The 19,550-nt window shown below is 29.9% G+C and overlaps 1 protein-coding gene and 1 pseudogene across 1 annotated transcript; both read left to right on the top strand.

Annotated features, from left to right (window-relative positions):
* The first annotated feature begins 1,870 nt into the window (after positions 1-1,870).
* LOC122597248 lies at positions 1,871-2,804 on the top strand (annotated as a pseudogene).
* Positions 2,805-7,495: 4,691 nt separating this feature from the next.
* On the top strand, positions 7,496-8,661 carry LOC122594834 (probable membrane-associated kinase regulator 6). The gene is made up of 2 exons (XM_043767142.1): positions 7,496-8,243; positions 8,540-8,661. Exons 1-2 carry the CDS (start codon positions 7,544-7,546, stop codon positions 8,545-8,547), a joined length of 708 nt encoding a protein of 235 aa, XP_043623077.1. The 5' UTR covers positions 7,496-7,543; the 3' UTR covers positions 8,548-8,661.
* The last annotated feature ends 10,889 nt before the right edge of the window (positions 8,662-19,550 follow it).

Below are 19,550 nucleotides of genomic sequence, written 5' to 3'. Positions count from 1 at the left end.
GTTTAATTATTGGGTTGAGGTTTTGATTGATATGAACTTGTCAACATCTCATCTCATGACATGAGTAATATGTTTAATTAGTGGGTTGAGGTTTGCGTTTATATTGAGGTGCATGAAGTTGTCAATATGTCATCTCATAATCCATTATCCTGATTGTCACTCTAGTTAGCAACTAAGCAAGTTAGCATCAACCCTTTTTTTTTTCTAATATAATTCCATATACGAAGCGTATTACAAAATAGATTTTCGAAGTTTATATACATATATCTACCGTTTTTACAAAGCCAAAATGCAATGAGTGAAATTAAAATATACTCGCATTATAAATAGACGATGTGTAAATTATGTATGAACATTAATGAGAAATACATTTTGTCCTTGGCTCCTTGACCCTTGCTAATTACTCGTACTAAGTAGTCTGCTTGCATAAAACTGTTGGGCCTCTAGGTTGGGTCCAGTTTTTATAGTCCAATCTTGGTAAATTACTCAACACATTGCAAGATCTTTTGTGTTATTTGTTTTGCTATTATATATTTAAACTTGACTATATTTTTATTTTGGATAATGATAAATCAACCTAATTGGTGTGCCTAAAGATATGCCTAATCGTAAGATGATGACATGTAGAAAAATCAGGGGGCAAGATTAGGAAAGAGAATTAGTGAAATCCACATGTCAAATTCTTAAGGTTTTAGATTGATTTTTAGGCATATGAGTTAGGTTGATTAATCATTTTCCTTTTATTTTATGTATCTTAACTTAGTTTGTTTTGCTATCGTATTGTATGTATCTAATTTAACTCAATATTGCTATTATGTCTTTTCTTTATTATTAAGTTAGATGACTTGGCATATTGATATTGCTATCGTATTGTATGTATCGACGATTTTATTTTTGGTCGCGCGATACATTTTTATCAGCCGCAACTTATTTTCCTTCCTTTTACATTTATTTGTGTTTTTCAAATTAATGAGACACAAGCTTTTTTCGAATAAAAGATAGAAGACAGTTTCTATCCCTTCTTTCTTACTCGGATCCATGTATTCGCTCGTTGTCGTATTTACCAAAATATTTCTCAAAACCAAATGAATTATACCGACTTGAATGTTGAATACAAAAATTTTAACTTGCCACGACACCTTTGTTATATCAATATTAGTATTTTTCATAAATTGTCATTTCAGAATTAATTGTGATTGCGAATGTAAAAAGTTTTGCACCAAACATCAAAAGTTAAAAGAAAAAATAAAAATGTTGTATTATTTTGTGATGAAACTATAAATGGTATGAAGTTCATGGGCAAAATATCAAAGAGTAGGGAGCAAAAATAAGAATATATATATATATATATTTAATTATTTTTTTTAACTGCAAATATGGGCTCGTGACATTTTTCTTTATATACTCAACTCCAATTAGAAGAAATCCATTTTGGTAAAACCCATGTCTCCATTATTGTTGCTCACACCAAAATTTGAACTTAAAACCTCTCACTATCAGGCTTCACCATATATATCAATCCGATTGGTATTAATAACCATTTCGTGATTTTGATATTAACCAGATGGTGACGAGGGCAGGTGAGAGTTGATCGAGACGTGTACATGAATGACAACACAAGTGTAAAAGAAGTTGAGGCACGTGTAATCCTTATGTATTAATTACACAGGTATATATATAAAGCTAGCTAGCTACTATACCTTAATGATATATGATGATGTATAATTACAAACTAATTAAACTGAAAGAAGTCTAATAATTAGTTAGCAAATATGTCAACCACATTAGATGATGATGAAGAAAACACCCATGATCATAATCTAGACCATTATGCCCAACTCATAACAAAGCTTCCAAAAGCCAATGGATTATGGTCAAAAGATATATTCTTGTATCAAGGACATTGGTTTTTTCGCAATATAATGCCTTGTTAGGGTGCATCCTCATGCAACATAACCATTTCAAACCTCAGTCTAGTGACATTTTCTTATCCGCATTTCCAAAATGTGGCACCACATGGCTCAGGTCCCTCATGTTCTCCACCATGAACCGTTTTCGGTTCGATTTTGATGTTAACCACCCTTTACTTCATCAAGGACCCCACGACTGCTTTCCTCAGCTCGAGCTTTCCTTAGCCGAGCATTATAACAATAAACATGATTTAGACATGGTTTTCGACGAAATTCCCTATTTGTGTCGCCTTTTTGCCACACATATACCATATACGTCGTTTCCTTCATTCGTTACAAGCGTTTGCAAGTTTGTTTACGTGTGTAGGGATCCAAAAGACGTGTTGGTCTCAACTTTCCACTTTTATAAAAAACTTAGGTCTAAAGAACTACCCCCACTTTCGTTTGATCAAGCGTTCGAGATGTTTTGTCAAGGTGATCTCGAATGTGGGCCTTTTTGGGATCACGTGTTAGGATTTTGGAAAGCAAGTCTTGAATTTCCTGAAAAAAATATTGTTCTTGAAATATGAAGAGTTGAAGAACGAGCCAAAGATTTATGTGAAACGTTTGGCTGAGTTCATGGGTGTCCCGATTTCGATTGAAGAAGAAGAAAATGGTGTGGTTGAGAAAATTGTTCGTTTTTGTAGCTTTGATAAGATGAAAAACCGGGATGTGAATAAAAGTGGCATCCAAAGGTTTACTAAAGATGATGCTGAAGTTGAGAATCGGCTTTTCTTTCGTAAGGGTGAAGTCGGAGATTGGGAAAATCATTTAACGACCCAAATGCAAGAGCGAATTGATGGAATTACTCGAGACAAGTTCAAAGGTTCGGGTTTCATATTTGGTACCAAATAAGAAACTTATTTAGCTTGGATCCATTACTTATTGTGTTAATTCAAAAATTTCTATATGTATCGATCAGTTCATTCTTTGGATGAATTAGATGCATAAGGCATACTCATTGTATCTAAGTTGATAATATCGTTTCTTTATTTGTGTGAAACACAGAAACTGTGAAATGCTAAGATATGTTGGACCAAGCAATTTTATGGACTTAAAATGACTTGTTTTTAGCTTTTGGTTCGGAATTATTGGGCCACTAGGTATGACCTCAAAAAGTTACTATTATACACAGGTTCGAATGGGCCACAAGGTATGACCCAAAAAATACCAAAAGTATACCTTCGCTGGTATTTTTTTAGCAGCAAATATTTTGTGATGAAGTCGGTGTCTTTTTAATTAACGAATAAAGATACTTCAAAGCTGAGCAAGTTTAGAGATGAAGTTGGGTATCTTTAACCACTAAACTAAAAATGAAGGTTAAGATTCAAAAATCTTAAATTTTGACTTTTTAATTTCAATCCAAAAGTTAAATATTTTTAACTGTACCTACATATACATAAAGTTGGGATATCCCAACTTTAAAAGAACCTCGTCTTTGACTTTTTAACAATGTGATTGGAGTTGTAGTTGTTCTTTTTCTTTGTCTTAAATACTAATATATTGATATTGATTTATGGCAATCAATATGCGTACTAATTTAGGTGAACCAATACTCAGTGCTCTCACTGTGAAAGTATTAATCTGCATGAGCAACAGTCAATGAATGAACAGCGAAGCAGCCACACTATTTGTGTCAGGTTGCTTTTTTTTCTTATTCTTTGGTTATATTTTGCTTGTTTTTCTTTTCATTTTATTTCGAGTTTTGGCTATTACCTTTCTTTTATGTTATGTTTTCTGAAAACAGAACTACTATGCTTTCACTCGGTCTTTTCCTTCCTTTCAGTTTTGCTTTAAACTTTCTTTTTTAAGATTATGCATTTAGGTAAAGTTATCATATTTCAAATATTTTAATTTTTTCCAAGTTGCTTGTGGTGCTGCCTTTTTTTCAATTTATTTAATTTTGTATTTTAGGTAATGTTTTTCGGGAAAATTATGTGTACAGACAAATTAAAGACCTTATTTTACAATATGGACAACCTCTTAAAAATATCAAAAAAAAAGAACAATGTTACCGTGGTATATAGTTTTAAAACACACGGATAAAGACTAGCCAATATATATTGAATTGCATATGTTCTTTCTTTTAGTTTTATTTTAACTTTTTTTTTTTTTTTCTGGATTATGTTTTTATGTAAAGTTATCACATTTCCAATTTGGATAATAATAAAAGCAACTTTAAAAAATTAGGTTAAAGATCAGTCTAACAATATAATGATGATATTTAACATAATCAAAGGAAAATATTAGGAGAGAATCAATGAATTACACTTGTCATGTGTCAAACATTTCTAATTTTATTTTACCAAGTTGCTTTTAGGGTAGTGTCGCAACCTTAGTTCGATTTTTTGTTTCTCATTCTAATTTATGTTTTTACAAATATTACATTCGTTTGTTTATTTTAGAGTTAATTACAGAAATCGTCTCTATTGTGGTACCCAGCTTGCAGGTTTCATCCATAACTTTCAAAAATTACAATTTTAGTCCAAAAAACTTTGTTCCGTCAACAGTTTTAGTCCTGGCCATAAACGTCCGTTTAAAACCAAGTCACGTGATTCACACGTGATGAGTAATCTCGTAAATTGGCTTAATAATACCCAGAGTTAATTACAGAAATTTCCCTGTTGTAGACGGTCACTTGCAACTTTCATCCCTAACTTTCAAAAAATTACAGTTTTGGTCCAAAATTTTTATCCTCAATCTATATGAAAAGAAACATTTACATACAAAAAAAAATTCCTAATTATCCAACTTCTTCTATTTCTATCAGATATAAATTCACAAACAATCTTAACTCACACCCCTCTCTTTTTGAAAACTAAAGATTCAGACTCTCTTGGATTTAAGTGTTTATGGGTTTTAAGTAATTGATATATATATATATATATATATATATATATATATATATATATATATTTACTTTAAGTTTTATTTTTGTTTTGAGAACTTATAAAAATAGAGGAAGGACTAAGAATAATAAAGATGGTGAGATTTTTCTAAGATTTTTTTGTTTGTGAGTTAATTGTATATAAAGAATAGAGATAATATATATAGATATATATAATTATATATTATGTTTGTATACAGATCATGTATTGATATGAAAGTAATGAGATTTAGAGTTTCATTAAATTTTGGATTAAATTTGTGTTTGATTTTAGATCTGGGATTGTATCTGTGATATATGTTATGCATTAGAAATCCAAATGAATTTGTGTTTAGTTTTATTTTGGATTTTGGACCAAAACTGTAGTTTTTTGAAAGTTAGGGATGAAAGTTGCAAGTGACCACCCACAACAGAGACGATTTCTATAATTAACTCTGAGTATTAAGCCAATTTACGAGATTACCCATCACGTGACCTGATTTTAAACGGACGTTTATGGCGAGGATTAAAACTGTTGACGGAACAAAGTTTTTTGGACTAAAACTGTAAACTTTGAAAGTTAGGAATGAAACTTGCAAGTTGGGTACCGCGACATGGACGATTTCTGTAATTAACTTTTTATTTTATTATCTTAAACTTTTGGCTTTTTAAAACTTTTTATGCTATGTTATAGTCTACCTTGTTTTTTCTTAAAATGAAAATGGCCTACTAAGCTCAACTATTAGAGGTGAGATCAATTGACTTCCATTGACCGGTATGGGTGAGAGTTGTCTACTTATTCGATAGAGAGGCTAATCAGCTTTTTAAAAATGTCTTTATGTTTTCATTTCATTTCATATATGGTTTAAATGACTGTCACATCTTAATTAAGTTGGTATGTGATAATATATTATGAAAAGTGACATACGAGTTATACAAATTATTGTTTTGTTATTTTGTATATAGTTATTGATAAAATTTATGCATGAAGAATTGGAGATGTATTATAAGGGTTTTGAATATATATATATTTACATGCTATCTATTTTTTTTATATACATATTTAAATAACATATAAAGTTTATTAAATTATTAAAGAACTTTTTGAATATTCTACATAATAAATCTTAAAAAACTGAAAAAATCATGAAAAAACGAGGTTTTTTTTAACTTGTTTATATGCTTATGCTTTTATAAAATGTTAATTGTAAGTAACCGGTATCAAAGATAAAGTCAAAGGAGTTGCTTCTTTGTACTATACGTTTGTCAACTTTGCTTCATGGGAATGGCAAAAAGACACCTAAATTCCAAGTTGGTACGTCTAAAATATTAGATTTTGAATAATAAAACCAATTATTGTTCATAATCTTAACGTGTGCTCTTAATCATTTTCCTTTTATAAAACGCCATATTATGTAGTGTTTTGAAGTTAACGACACTATATTTTACGCCTAAAAAATACTAGATTTTAAATCCGTGTCAAATACACGGCTTTTACAATATTTATTAATATAAGATTTAATATATGAAACAAAAAAAATTCTTATACGTTAAATATGAAAATATACTTAAAAAAGAACTGAAATATTTAAAAGTTACGAGTAACATTGATTGCTAAATTATATCAAGACTAAATGATGTAGTAGACTTTCTTTTACACAAACTATTATACAAAAGCAATATCTTAACTTTGATAACACAATTGACATAGTTTTCATTGATGTATTACAAAATTTTTTTTTTTTTATTTTCGCTAGCCATAATTGTTAAGAACAGTAAAAGTAGCGGCTGGTTCTTTTATATTTTACGCTGATATTGTTATGATTAAGAATCAATGGCGTTATCCGTTTTAAATTGTGGTATCATGGTATTGACAATGTTTCTCTCATATGTCCAATGTGTAGTAATATTTCTACTCCGTATTATTTTGTAACATCTGCGAAAAAGAGTGGGCATCCTAGCAAACTCAAATTTCTGTACCTATCTTTGTGAGTTTGTAGAGTCGATACCTAAGACTAAAATCTAGCTGATTGGTCAAAACTCTAATACGGACACATTATGTAACACGGGGTGGTGGATACGTGGGTGTTTTTGTCGAATTTGTGGGTGTGTATACAGAGGCAGTATCAGGAAAAAATTATAAAGGAGCAAACTTAGAAAACTTATGAAAAATAAATCTAAAATGGGGCAAAATGTTAAAACAAATTATAAATTTTTTAAAAATTTATGAAAAATTTAAAAATAAATGACAAAATTTAAATTTGGAGGGGGGCATTGGACCCCCTTGCCTCCCTTTAGTACCGCCCCTGTGTGTATAGACGGACGCTATAACAAACCTTTATAAACAGTGAATTACTCCGAAAGTCATGATATAAGCATACATATAAATTAAATTTTCATATAAACACTTTAGTTTTTCCTTTATTTGACTACACTAAACAATTAAGAATAAAACTTAGAGAAAGTTTAAGTTGTACCATAGTTTACCGGGAAAAAAAGCACACAAAAGAAGTATATAAATCATAAATTATCATAAGATGAAACTTTTTGAAACCCCCTAAAGCCCGACCCAGAAAAGTGAAGTTATTTTATAATTTTATAACCTAGCACACACTATTTCTTAATGTCCCTTGAAAATATCAGAAAACTATTATGGACAGAAAATTTAAAAAAGGCCAAGCTGGCCCCTCGCTATTATTTCGACTATATATATATATATGCTTTGTTCATGATCATATTCAAATCTAATCATTATATTCTTCCCAAAATCCTAAAACAAACTATGGAAACCTCCCAACCAATCGCCATTGAAAGCTTCTCCTACTCTTGGTTGATCAATCAAAAATCATCTCTTGATCGTGTATTCGATTACAACGACTATAATCAAGAAGCAAGCATAAATTCCGTTACAAATTCACATAAATCCCTTCAAGAATCTCAAAATTTTTGTTTTGATCTTCCATACACTCCAAATGTTGTCCATGCCGATGAAATATTCTTTAATGGTCGAATTATTCCAAAATCTGTTAATCAAATAAGACTTTATTCGTGTCCAAATACACCCATAGTTCATTTTCCTCACAAGAACCCTTCAAAATATACCAAAACATATAGTCAACTTTTAGCAAATTGGCGGATTTCATCTAAAAGGGTACTTGGAAAGTGTTTTAAATTTCTTGTGCGGCGAAAAAGTACAAGAGTAGTCGATAGTTCGACAAATTTAGTTTGTTTGAAGTCTTCCAGGAGTGCAAATGAGCAAATGATCAATAAGAGAATTGAGGTTAAAAACACCACGATTCGGAGAGCAAAGAGTTGGAGTCACAATTCAACAAATGGATCCAAGTTGTTATGTTCTCCTCCAACTAAATCATGTGATTATAATGATGGATCAATTGATGAGGCGATTGTACATTGCAAAAGATCATTTGGTAAATACTTTTCATGTTATATACTTCGTTACATGTTTACAAATATAATTACAAGTAGGATAATGATAAATAATATAGTTAACATGTATAAAATAGTTGTATTTTTTATATAAAAAATCTCCACCTGAACTTTATGTTAAATGTACAACTATTTTATACATTTTAATTACAACCTCTATGGTTGTATTTTACAAGGCCCTTATAAGTATTATATACTATCTTTTACTTGCAGGATTGATCACGATTAAAATTCTCATGTCATTTCATAAATTAAATTTAATGTTTTTTGTATGCAGAAAAATGAAGAATGGAGCACATGGAACCCTTATCTAGCTAAGAATAATAAAGGTGGAAGAATCGTCTCTTTTTTTAAAGACTATTAGGATATTAGTCGGATGTAACTAGTAATACCCAGTGATGCAGATTAAATTTTATATAATTGATGTGTTAGACAACATGTCTTGTGTTGGTCCATTGGATTTGCAAATGTTTTTTCTATCGAAAGAATGTTGTTTGTTGTTCATATATTAATATATAACAAAACATCAAGTTCAGTAAAACTAATAATAATTTGTGTTCCATTTTTAAGAATAATTGGTTAATGATGTTTAAGTTATCCATTTTCAAGCCACCGTTTGCGTTCTCCACCGACCCGCTCACCCACACCCACTTAGCCAGCTTGTCATCAAGCTTACTCTAGTACTCAATTATTTGAATATTTATAAAATTATTGATATTGATGTTTATGATAATGCTGGTTGAATATGTAAATAAAAAAATAAGTGAAATGCTAAATACAGCGGCTTTATTTAACGTGCATAAAAAAACTTGTACCTTTCATATTAAAAGCTTGTCCCTAATTTTTATGGTAAATGTACAAATAATTTATACACCTTAAACACAGCCCTAAGCAAACCCAAAAAAATAAACCAAAACATAAAATTTGTAATCTCGATCAATGATTCACCGAGGTGGGTGATAGCCTCCACCAAGCCATCACCTAGGTAGCATCTATAGCCATTCCATTTATCCCCGGTGGATGGCGACCAACCCCACCACTGAGTTGTTACCGAGATGATCTTATTAATTATATGGGTCGTAAAAATTTTGAATTATTAGTTGAAGGTTTGAGGTTGTGATTAATAAGATGTAAGCAAATTAAGAGAATCGATATGGACACTAACGATTTATACCACTAAAATATAATTTTTACAACATAAATTCAGTAAGATATATGTGTGATAAATTTGTCATTTTCTATGATATCAAGACGTGGTCCATGAGGGGTAAGGGTCTAGTGACACACTTTGGCTATTTGTTTTGTTTTAGCTTTTTTTAACTAATCATATATTGTTACGTGTCTTTGCCAATTTTTGTAAGAACCTTGCCAAAATAGAGGGTGTAGTGCTAAAATTTTGCCAAAACGTCAAAGTTGCTAAACACAAAAATTAAAAATAAATGGTGGGTCCTTATACTTGCATTTACGAACAAAAAGATAAGCCAATACTTGCTACAATCGGTCAAATATAGCCGATGAAAAGAGCCAATACAAAGTACCGATGCTTGCTGATGGATAAAGTTAGCAACTAAGCATGCATTAAACATTGTTTACAGCTAATATTGTTTTAAACGAAATGTGTCTTACCTATAAAGATTGGATGGTTTATTAATTCTTACCTACAATTATAGATATTGTTTGAAGATATTACCTTACAAGATATATTACATAGTTCTGTATACTATTCATGGATCGGGTATATTATTAATTAAGTTAAAAGACAAAAGCAATGCAGTAGTGTACATTAACAAACAAAAAATATTAAGTTGACAATATGATAAAATGGCATGTTTTTTATATTGCCAACTTAGTACCAACATATATATTCTCTATTTATTGGTACAGATAGAATATTGCATATAATAATATAATATAATATAGTATAATATAATATAATATAGTATTCAATTTTAGAATAATCATCTTACCCAAATTCCGTCGTGTGCACAAAGTTAACAAACATGCGTGGGTGATCACTATTTGAAAGCATGGTCCACGGCTCAAATGTACATTATATAATAGGAAAATAATAACCATATATTACTTCATATATTGTTGTGAAAAAAGTATGTATATGTGTAGTAACGATCCTAGAAATTTGTAACTATCATAGTAATCCAAGATTTGAGGTTTTTATAATGACCAGTATCATCTTGATATTTCGTATGAATTGATTAATTAACGAATGATCACTGTTAAACTGGTCATTTCAGTTTGGTTATTTCAGTCGCATGTAGCTTTTAATCAAATTATTTTGGATCCAAGAAAAATTCAATTTAAGCTTGAAAATGTTTAACGGTGAATTTGAGGTTAGTGTGTACTAAGTTGTGAGTGTATCACTCTATTGAAGAGCTTAATTGAAAACAAATGTGAAATGTTAATTAAAAAATGCAACTTAGAGAGATACTTATACTTCCAATTAGGAGTATGTCATTGACCCAGAAATTCGTGACTCATTTTTGACCCGCTCGAACTCGACCCGACCCGACCCGTTGCTCATATTGGTGCACTTTCAAGTTTTGGGCGGGCCCGGTCCGTTGTTTTTTTGACAGGTAAATGAACAAAAGTCCCTTAAACTCGAGAACCGAACTGAAACTTGCACCCGGCCGCCCGAACCCGACTGGGCCACAGTTCCCGTTTTGGTGCATCTGCGAGTCATGAGTTTGTATGGGTCAGACCGGTTTTTGACCCGTATACACCCTTACTTCCAACTTTACAGTCATATTTACGCTCAAACCCATTTAAATATCCAAGGTAATACAATTATACAAATGTAACAAAGGTTAGAGTTTAACACCACTTGTTTCTTATCTTTACAATTATCATTATCGTTGACTAGCATGTTACCTGTCGCAATGCGACGGCGGTTTTGCCGTGGTGACAGCAGCGACAGGTGGTGGTGAATGCGAGTAATGCATGCTATTGAAGTATATGTAACTGATATAATGGTGAAGGCAAATAGTGTATGCTATTAAAAGCTTTTTAGGTATATATAGATATGATATACATTATCGATGATATACATTTTAAATCATATCCTCATGTAGTCAAAGACTTTAAGGTAAATTTTTTGTTCATTGTTGACTTACTTTTGAAGCTTTGGACAAAAAGGATTTTACCAAGTTAATTTTAATAGGATAATGATATATATACTTAATTTATAATTAAGTTTAAAAATAGGTACTCTAAATATTAGATGACACTTGTTTTTCATTATTTCTATTTCATCATTTTTACCTTTGATTTTACCACATGATTTAATCTCCTTTTTAAGCTTATCTTTAAGCATCCAAATTAAGCACAATTAAACTTATGTCCACACAATGCGGCGGCGGTGGAGGACTGTGGGTAGTGATGGCGGAGGTGGTGGTGGTGACGGTTGTGGGGCGGTATTGGGAAACAACGATGGTGGTGAATGTAAAAGTAATTGATGTTAAAGGTATTGTAGTTATTTTAAGTGTTGAGAGATTTATATTGTAAAATTTTGTTAAGGGTATTATAGATATATTAAATGAAGATATTTAAATTAGTGAATAAAGGAGAATAGTATTTTTGGTTTTTTAATGGTAGAAAGTTTAAAGAAAAAAAAGGATAATTTGTTTTATTAGATTATATAGATAATTATTTTCTATTTTAATATTCAAACAAAAATGCAATAATCGAAGTTTCATCATTATCATCATCTATATTTTTTAAATACTTTAGTGGCTAATAATTTTCTTTGTTATATTTGATTTGTAAAATTATGACATCTATTTAAATAGTACTGGTTTTCAAGCATACGTGTAATTTAGTAGTAGGAGTAGAAATAAAATACCGTTAAAAAAAAAAATAATTTTGAAAACTAGTTTAATTGTATAAAACTTGAAAATACTGAACATGCACGGATGATAACCATACTAAAGCATGATCCATGTCTTATTATGTTATTTTTTGGCTAATGGCATTATCAATTTCCCTAAACATACTGGCTACCTCAGCTATACATTAATATATAGTTTCGGCACAATGAATTAACAAATTGATCGAATTCGTTTTACTTCTAACCTAAGACACTAAAACTCAATTTGCCGTACTACACTAAAAAAGCGACAATTAAAGACGTGGCCCGCTTCACAGTTTACTTCCAAGTTTCAATTTGCAGCCTTGCAGGTATATATACAAAGTGAGCTTGCAAATGGACCAACAAATTAATTCCATGTTTCAATTTGCATGTATACAAAGTGAGCTTGCAAATTGAACAACAAACTGATCGATACTCTAGTGGCAAATTGAAACCAAATTTGCCCACCAATTTTGCAAATTGACATGAAGAAACCATTGGACATAGTCTTAGATATACCACGCATGTATTTGTACCATTTGTTGAGAATAATGACGAGAACCTTTTAGCTAGATTGACCTAGCTTATTTAAGAATCTTGTGACATGTAATAATCATAAAATATCTGAAATTACAGATTTAAATCCAAATAACTAGGAAAATATATACTCGAGCGATACACTTCTAACCAAACAATGCCCACCGAGTGACTATCGAACTTATTAAATTGTGCTCTTTTGATCGATGATTCAAAATTTTAAATATCACTATCATTCGTAGATTAAGATCTTCTCAAAAGATAAAGCCCACATATAAAGTTATAAAAATTAAAAACATACCTTATGTTTGTTATAATCCAAGTAATTCATAGAAACATAATTGCAATGGGAGTGATGTATCTACAACAAATTTTAGTTATCTACAAAAATGCGTGTTTTACACAGTTTTACACTGTGCAGTAAAATATGTATTTTTGTTATAGATAACTAAAATATGTTGTAGATATATCATTCCCCTAATTGCAATGTGGGATCATTACTATTGTGGTGATGTGTCACATATCATTGTCATACTAGAAGCGGTTTTATCCTTCCGTCTCTCACTTGTTCTTCATTCGTCCTTCATAGAATATCACAGGGTTGAACTTGTCCTTGGATTCATCCTTCCCCACTCGCCCCCCATGCACAAATTGTTTAAGCTTTATTTCTTTTTAATTTTGTGAGTGTATAATTTAAATAAAATGTGGGTCTAATACTAGTTTTTGGTAGAAGGTTGGTTTTAGGGGATCATTCCTTGGATATTTGTTTGCTGATGACTAGTCTTCTTGAGAATGAGTGTATATATAAGGCAACCTCTTAACATCATAATATAATCACATTAGAACTGCATCACTTTCATAACTATAGATCCCAAACATTAAACCCCATAATATCTAACACCCAATAAAAAAACAAAAATTCAACCAAAATAGAAATGCAAATCCGTCGACGTGGCCACATCAACATGAAGCCAACAACACCATAACGACACGACCTTCATGGCTTCATAGTGGATGGACATGTGACGTCGAGTCGAAGGCCTACAACGTTGTGCACACCACCAAAATCTAAGTACGTAGTAGTTCCGAGTTCGAGACATCCACCAACAACATGCAACTATGCACATATAATTAAGGGGCTTGAGTTCCTTGACGGGCCACAATTGACAGGTCCACAAGGCTTTTCATGCGAGGAAAAACCCATCCCAAATTTTAAAAAAAATTATTTTCGACATCAAGTAGTAACTTAAAAGGCTAAAATACACTAAATACCCTCTAACAAAAGTATAAAAAAAATAAAATTTGATTGATAATATTCACTATGTAATTTTTTTTTCCGCCTCTCTCTTCAATCAAGTTATATCATAAGCACTCAGGGGTTAGATATTGTAAAACAAGTATTAAAATAAAACAAATAAGATAAGATCTTAACCCTTAGATCATGGTTAAACTGATGCACGAAGATTCACGAAGCAATTGATGTATGATGATTTTAATGATGCACGGTGATTATCACTGTAGAAAAACTTATTGTTTTATTTATTTTACATTAATACTTGTTTTATTTTACCTAAAACCTAAACACTTAATAGCCACATTATACTTGGTTAGCCTAACATTGATAGTTGAATTTCATCTACCTTTTGAAATATGCTTTTAGAAGACAAATTAAACGTAGACTTGTGTAGAATGTTTCTTTGTAGTTTGTAGGATAGATGTAAAGTGATCTTATGTGACTATATATGTTCCGCCAAGTGTCCTAATACATTCCTTGTCACATGCCTTTGTTTTCGATTATTGTTTTCTGCATCTGAAATCCCATAAATTATATCTATATGCATGATATCGACCAATGGTCAGTGGTCATTGATCAATGATAGAAATTTCCAGATGGTTAATAATTGTGTAAAGGGAATATATATCATGCAAGTAATATATATGAGATTTGTTGTGATGTGTTTTGTCACTTGATTAATTGTCTATCAAGTAAGTGACTACTCAGGCATACATTTGTATAGAGTGTTGTTTGAATGGTTAGCTGATTACTTGTATGTCATCTTCTTTAATTTGTCATATTTGAATTGTTCTAACTATCAAAATCTATCAATATTATTGCAATGGACGGTTCGAGTTTGTAGGTCATGTGTCTACTTTGGTTATTTATACTTTTTGAGTGCTTTTTGGCGAAAAGAACAACTCTTTTAGTCCTCTTTTTCTTGGTTATTAGCATTGCAACACGTGTGGAAACAAACAAAACGCATATAGCCCATATAGGTACTCCAGCCGTACCCGTTTTGCTATTACTTACCTTTGTTTATCTTATTGAGGAGGATTATAAAGTTTAATTAAATTATTGTAAAAGACAATGGAGTTTGTCAACAGGGCGGAAAAGGACATGCATGGCTTCATAAGTTAGTACTGTTTAGTGTAAATTTTATTGAACTAGACTATATATAAAAATTAAAGATGTTACAAGTTAGTTCCCCAAGTGTATGATAAGACGATCTCGGCCTCTGCAATGAAATTATTCAACTTCCGGGCCCGTTTGATTGTTAACTTTAGCCATGATATATAGTCTTGATTATAACTTGCAGTAAAGTGTCGTACGTGAGAATTAGAAACTATTATCAAGTGCTGTTATTTTTCGATATTTAACATTTTAATTTGTGCTAATTATAAATTTAATTTACATGTAACCTAAGTAAAAGTAAATATAAAGTAACCTTTTGCAAGCCATATTTGCCACAAGCACAACAAATAAACTAAGTGAGAAAAAAACACTTACTATTGGCAATATTCTCCTCTCAAGAACTCGGGTAAGTTAGAAAAAAGAACAAAGTAAATGTAAATGTGAAGTAACCCCTTAAACAAGCCTTACTTGCTATAAACGTAACAAATAAACTAATTGAGAAGAAAACACTTACTACTAGCACTACTCTGCTCCTAAGACCTCAAGTAAGTTAGAAAGGCGCAACAAAGTAAAAATAAATGTGAAGTAACTTAGTAACCCCTTAATAAGCCCTACTTGCTACAAACACAACAAATAAACTAATTGAGAAAAAAACACTTACTACTAATCTGCTCCTAATACCTCAAGTAAGTTAGAAAAGGAACAAAGTAAAAGTAAATGTGAAGTAACTCCTTAACAAGCCCTACTTGCTACAAACGCAACAAATAAACTAACTGAGAAGAAAACATTTATTACAGAATACTCTGCTCGTAAGACCTCAAGTAAGTTAGAAAAGCGACAAAGTAAAAGTAAATGTGAGGTAACCTATTAACAAGCTCTACTCGCTATAAACACAACAAATAAACTAGTTGAGAAGAAAACACTTATTATTGGCAATATTCTGCTCTCGTGACTTCAAGTAAGTTAAAAAAAGTAACAAAGTAAAAATAAATGTGAAGTAACCCTTTAACAAGTCCTATTTGCTACAAACACAACAAATAAACTAATTGAGAAGAAAACATTCACTATTGACAATATTATGCTCACAAGTAAAGTAGCTAAGTTTATAAAATGTAAAAACAAAAAAAGGGGCTCAATATATCACTTGTAACTATTTTTTTTATACGTAATGATATCTGATCATAATGTATTTTTACTCTCTATAACAATGTATGTTTTAAACCGATGTAGATTAATTTGTTTTTGTTTAATGTAGATGACGAAAGTATAATGTATGTTTATCACTACCTTTTTCTTATTTTTTAAAAATAAAAATCTATATTAAGTGAATATGACGAAAGTTCACAAATGTTTTTCCATTAAATGTTCATTTACGTTAGATGGTATCTTCTTTATATATAACTAGCATTAAATGTGCCGGCAGTGACGACAATGTGGTGGTGACGGGTGACAGTGAGTGGATGGCGCTGACGACAAATAGTGTAGGCTATTAGGTTAGTGTAGTTATTTTAAGACTTGAGGGACTGGTGGTGTAATTTATTTCATTAGGGGTATCTTAGGTATATTAGTAGAGATAATTAAATTAGTGAATAAAATAAAAAAGATGGGTAGAAAAATAGTAAAGGTATTATAGTCATATTACATAGAGTAATTTCAATATTTCCATAAATAAAGAGGCTATTCTTTTTATATATAAGTATAGATGGAGATAATTAAATTAGTGAATAAAATAAAGAAGATGGGTAGAAAAAGAGTAAGGTTATTATAGTCATATTGCATAGAGTAATTTCAACATTTTCATAAATAAATGGGCTATTTTTTTTATATATAGGTATAGATAAAGAAGAATTATTTTTTAAACTATTTTTAGAAACAATTATAATGTGGCATATCTACAAATTTTTTCAAAATGTTTTTATTTTATTTATGATGTCATATCTAATTAATAAAATTTTAATGATAAATAGCCCATTAAATATTTTCAAAATGTTTTATTTTATTTATGATGTTTTTAAATTTATTCTTTTATTAGAAAACAAAATAAATACTTTTTTATATAATATCATAAATGTCTTTTTATGTTTTATTAATGCAATAGGTACTAATATATATAATTATTGTGTTAATCAATTTAATATCTTCAAGTTGAGTTATAATATATCAATAACAAAAATTATATACATTTTTTAAGATTTTTATTGCTTTTAAATTTTTATTAAAAATGTCCGAGTTAAAGCCGGACTGATTAACTAGTAATTATTGTATTTCTAGATTGTTGTAATTAATCATTAGCACTTTGCTAATCGATCTTATTATTTAATATAATTATATTTCTATCGGTTAAAAAGAAAAGTAATAACAAATTTTTCAAAAGAAAACAAAATTGTCATGAAAAATTTAAAGTGGTTATTAATGGCCATTTATCGTCTCAATCGGTCCTATATCAGTGAAATCTCATTATAATGGTAATCACTTCCAACATCTCATATGTTATTACTTGTCTATGACCCAACATTTATATAATTTATACTTCAAATAAAATTGTTAGTAAAATTTTCATTATCTTTATACATATCTTTTAATTCATGGCAATGCACTTTTAAGTTTTACTTTTTCTTTTCTAAAGTTTTTTGTAGTTAAAAACTAAATGCATTTTGGTATCTTGATTTACGATTTTGAATTATCGTAGGTGTTGTATATTATTTTGAACTATGTTAATAAGGTCTTGTGGTAACCTAGACTTACTTGACTAATTAATAAATTACTTTTAAGCTGTATAAAGCATAAGTAGTCGGATATAAGATATTGAAAATGCTTTTTATTCTTAATACGATCATAAATGAAAATATCTTTAATATAACGTCCCTCCTTATAGAAAATTTTTATCCGATTAATAAGAAAATGACACTTAATTTTGTACACACACTTTATAGAGACTACAATACATAAAGCGATACTTGGTAATGGTTTTTTAAGATGAAGACAATGATATGGAATTATGGTCCTATGGACATGACATTGTGACTTGAGAGAAGTAATGGGCCGAAGTTGATTATGTCATATGATAGGATGGATTATTGGGCTAAATGCACCCCACTAACGTTCTCTCATGTCCTAACCGCAAAATAATTTGGCAAATTTAGAAATAAATAACACATTGGAGAATGATTAAAATAGAATTTCAATTAGAGGAAAGATTAAGTAAAATATGTCGTACCTATCTTAGGTAAAACATATGAGATTATGTAAAATTCAGGGGGTCACTACAACAAAAATGTCATTTGTCCATACATATCTCTTCACACTTTTAATGAAGTGTGTAAAAATTTGTTAATTTATTCACATTTTAAGTTGTGTAAAAAAAGTTCATACTTAGAAGTGTGTTCAAAAATAATAATTTTTACACACTTATAAATGTATTAACAAAATGTTCACATTTAGAAGTGTGAAGAAGTCAAACATTTTCACACTTTAAAGTGTTAAAATTAATTTGTAACACCTAATTTTTTCACGCTCCCCCTAGCGTGAATAAATTCAGTGTTACAATTTGACTTTTCACATTAAAAATGTGAACATTTAATATATTTTTACGCACTTTTAAGTATGAATTTATTTTTCCCACATATATAAGTGTGAAAAACTAAAATTTTTAACATCCTTACACACTTTTAAATGTGGGTTATTTATAGTGAAAAAATTTACAAATTTGTTTACGTTCTTTTAAAGTAAGTGTGGATAAATGAAATATTTGTTATATTGGGTCTATGTAAAATTCAGAACCGGGGGGGGGGGGGGGGGGGGTATGTATGTTTATCTAATCCAAATGTTTAATTTGTAACTTTTTTTAATGTGACAGTACATAAGTTTAGGTAAAGTTTGCCGTACGAATCATTTTCTCTTTCAATTAAGTTCATATGTTATTTATTAAATTGAATGTTTTATGTATGTTTTTATTTTTACATTTTGTATACATTCACTATTACACTTTCGAATAAGCATATTTTTTTCATTATTTATACTCATTTATTGTTTATCACTTTTGCTGTAAATCTTCTATATCAGAGGATGTATATACTGTTAAAATTTCTTCTATATCAAAGGATATATATACTGTTAAAATTTTAGATATGAGGTGTTCTGCTAAATCAAAAGGTTTATTCACTAATATTTTATACTTATAGTAACTCCGAGATATCTAATTTACCCTTAACCTTTATATTATTCGCCTTTATAATTGAATATGTTAAGTTTTATAGAAAACACAGATAATTAACTTTGGCTTTTTTTTCTTAAGTAAAAAGATGAATGTAAATCTGAAAATTCAAACACCTTTTTTGGATAAGTCCAAATAAAAAAATTTAATTGTGAATATTTATTATCTCTCTTTAACTAAATGTACATTTGAAAAAGTTAAAACAACTTTTTGGGTGAGTCAATTACTACATTATTTACCCACTAATTTGTTTTAAGGAACTTTGT

This window comes from Erigeron canadensis, chromosome 4 (genome assembly GCF_010389155.1).
Source record: "Erigeron canadensis isolate Cc75 chromosome 4, C_canadensis_v1, whole genome shotgun sequence".
In the NCBI taxonomy this organism is placed as follows: Eukaryota; Viridiplantae; Streptophyta; class Magnoliopsida; order Asterales; family Asteraceae; genus Erigeron; species Erigeron canadensis.
This window is presented reverse-complemented; position numbering and strand designations above follow the sequence as displayed.

Bases quoted from the DNA above. Each gene is read 5' to 3' on its own strand.
- LOC122594834 (XM_043767142.1), top strand. From the start codon at position 7,544: ATGATCATATTCAAATCTAATCATTATATTCTTCCCAAAATCCTAAAA.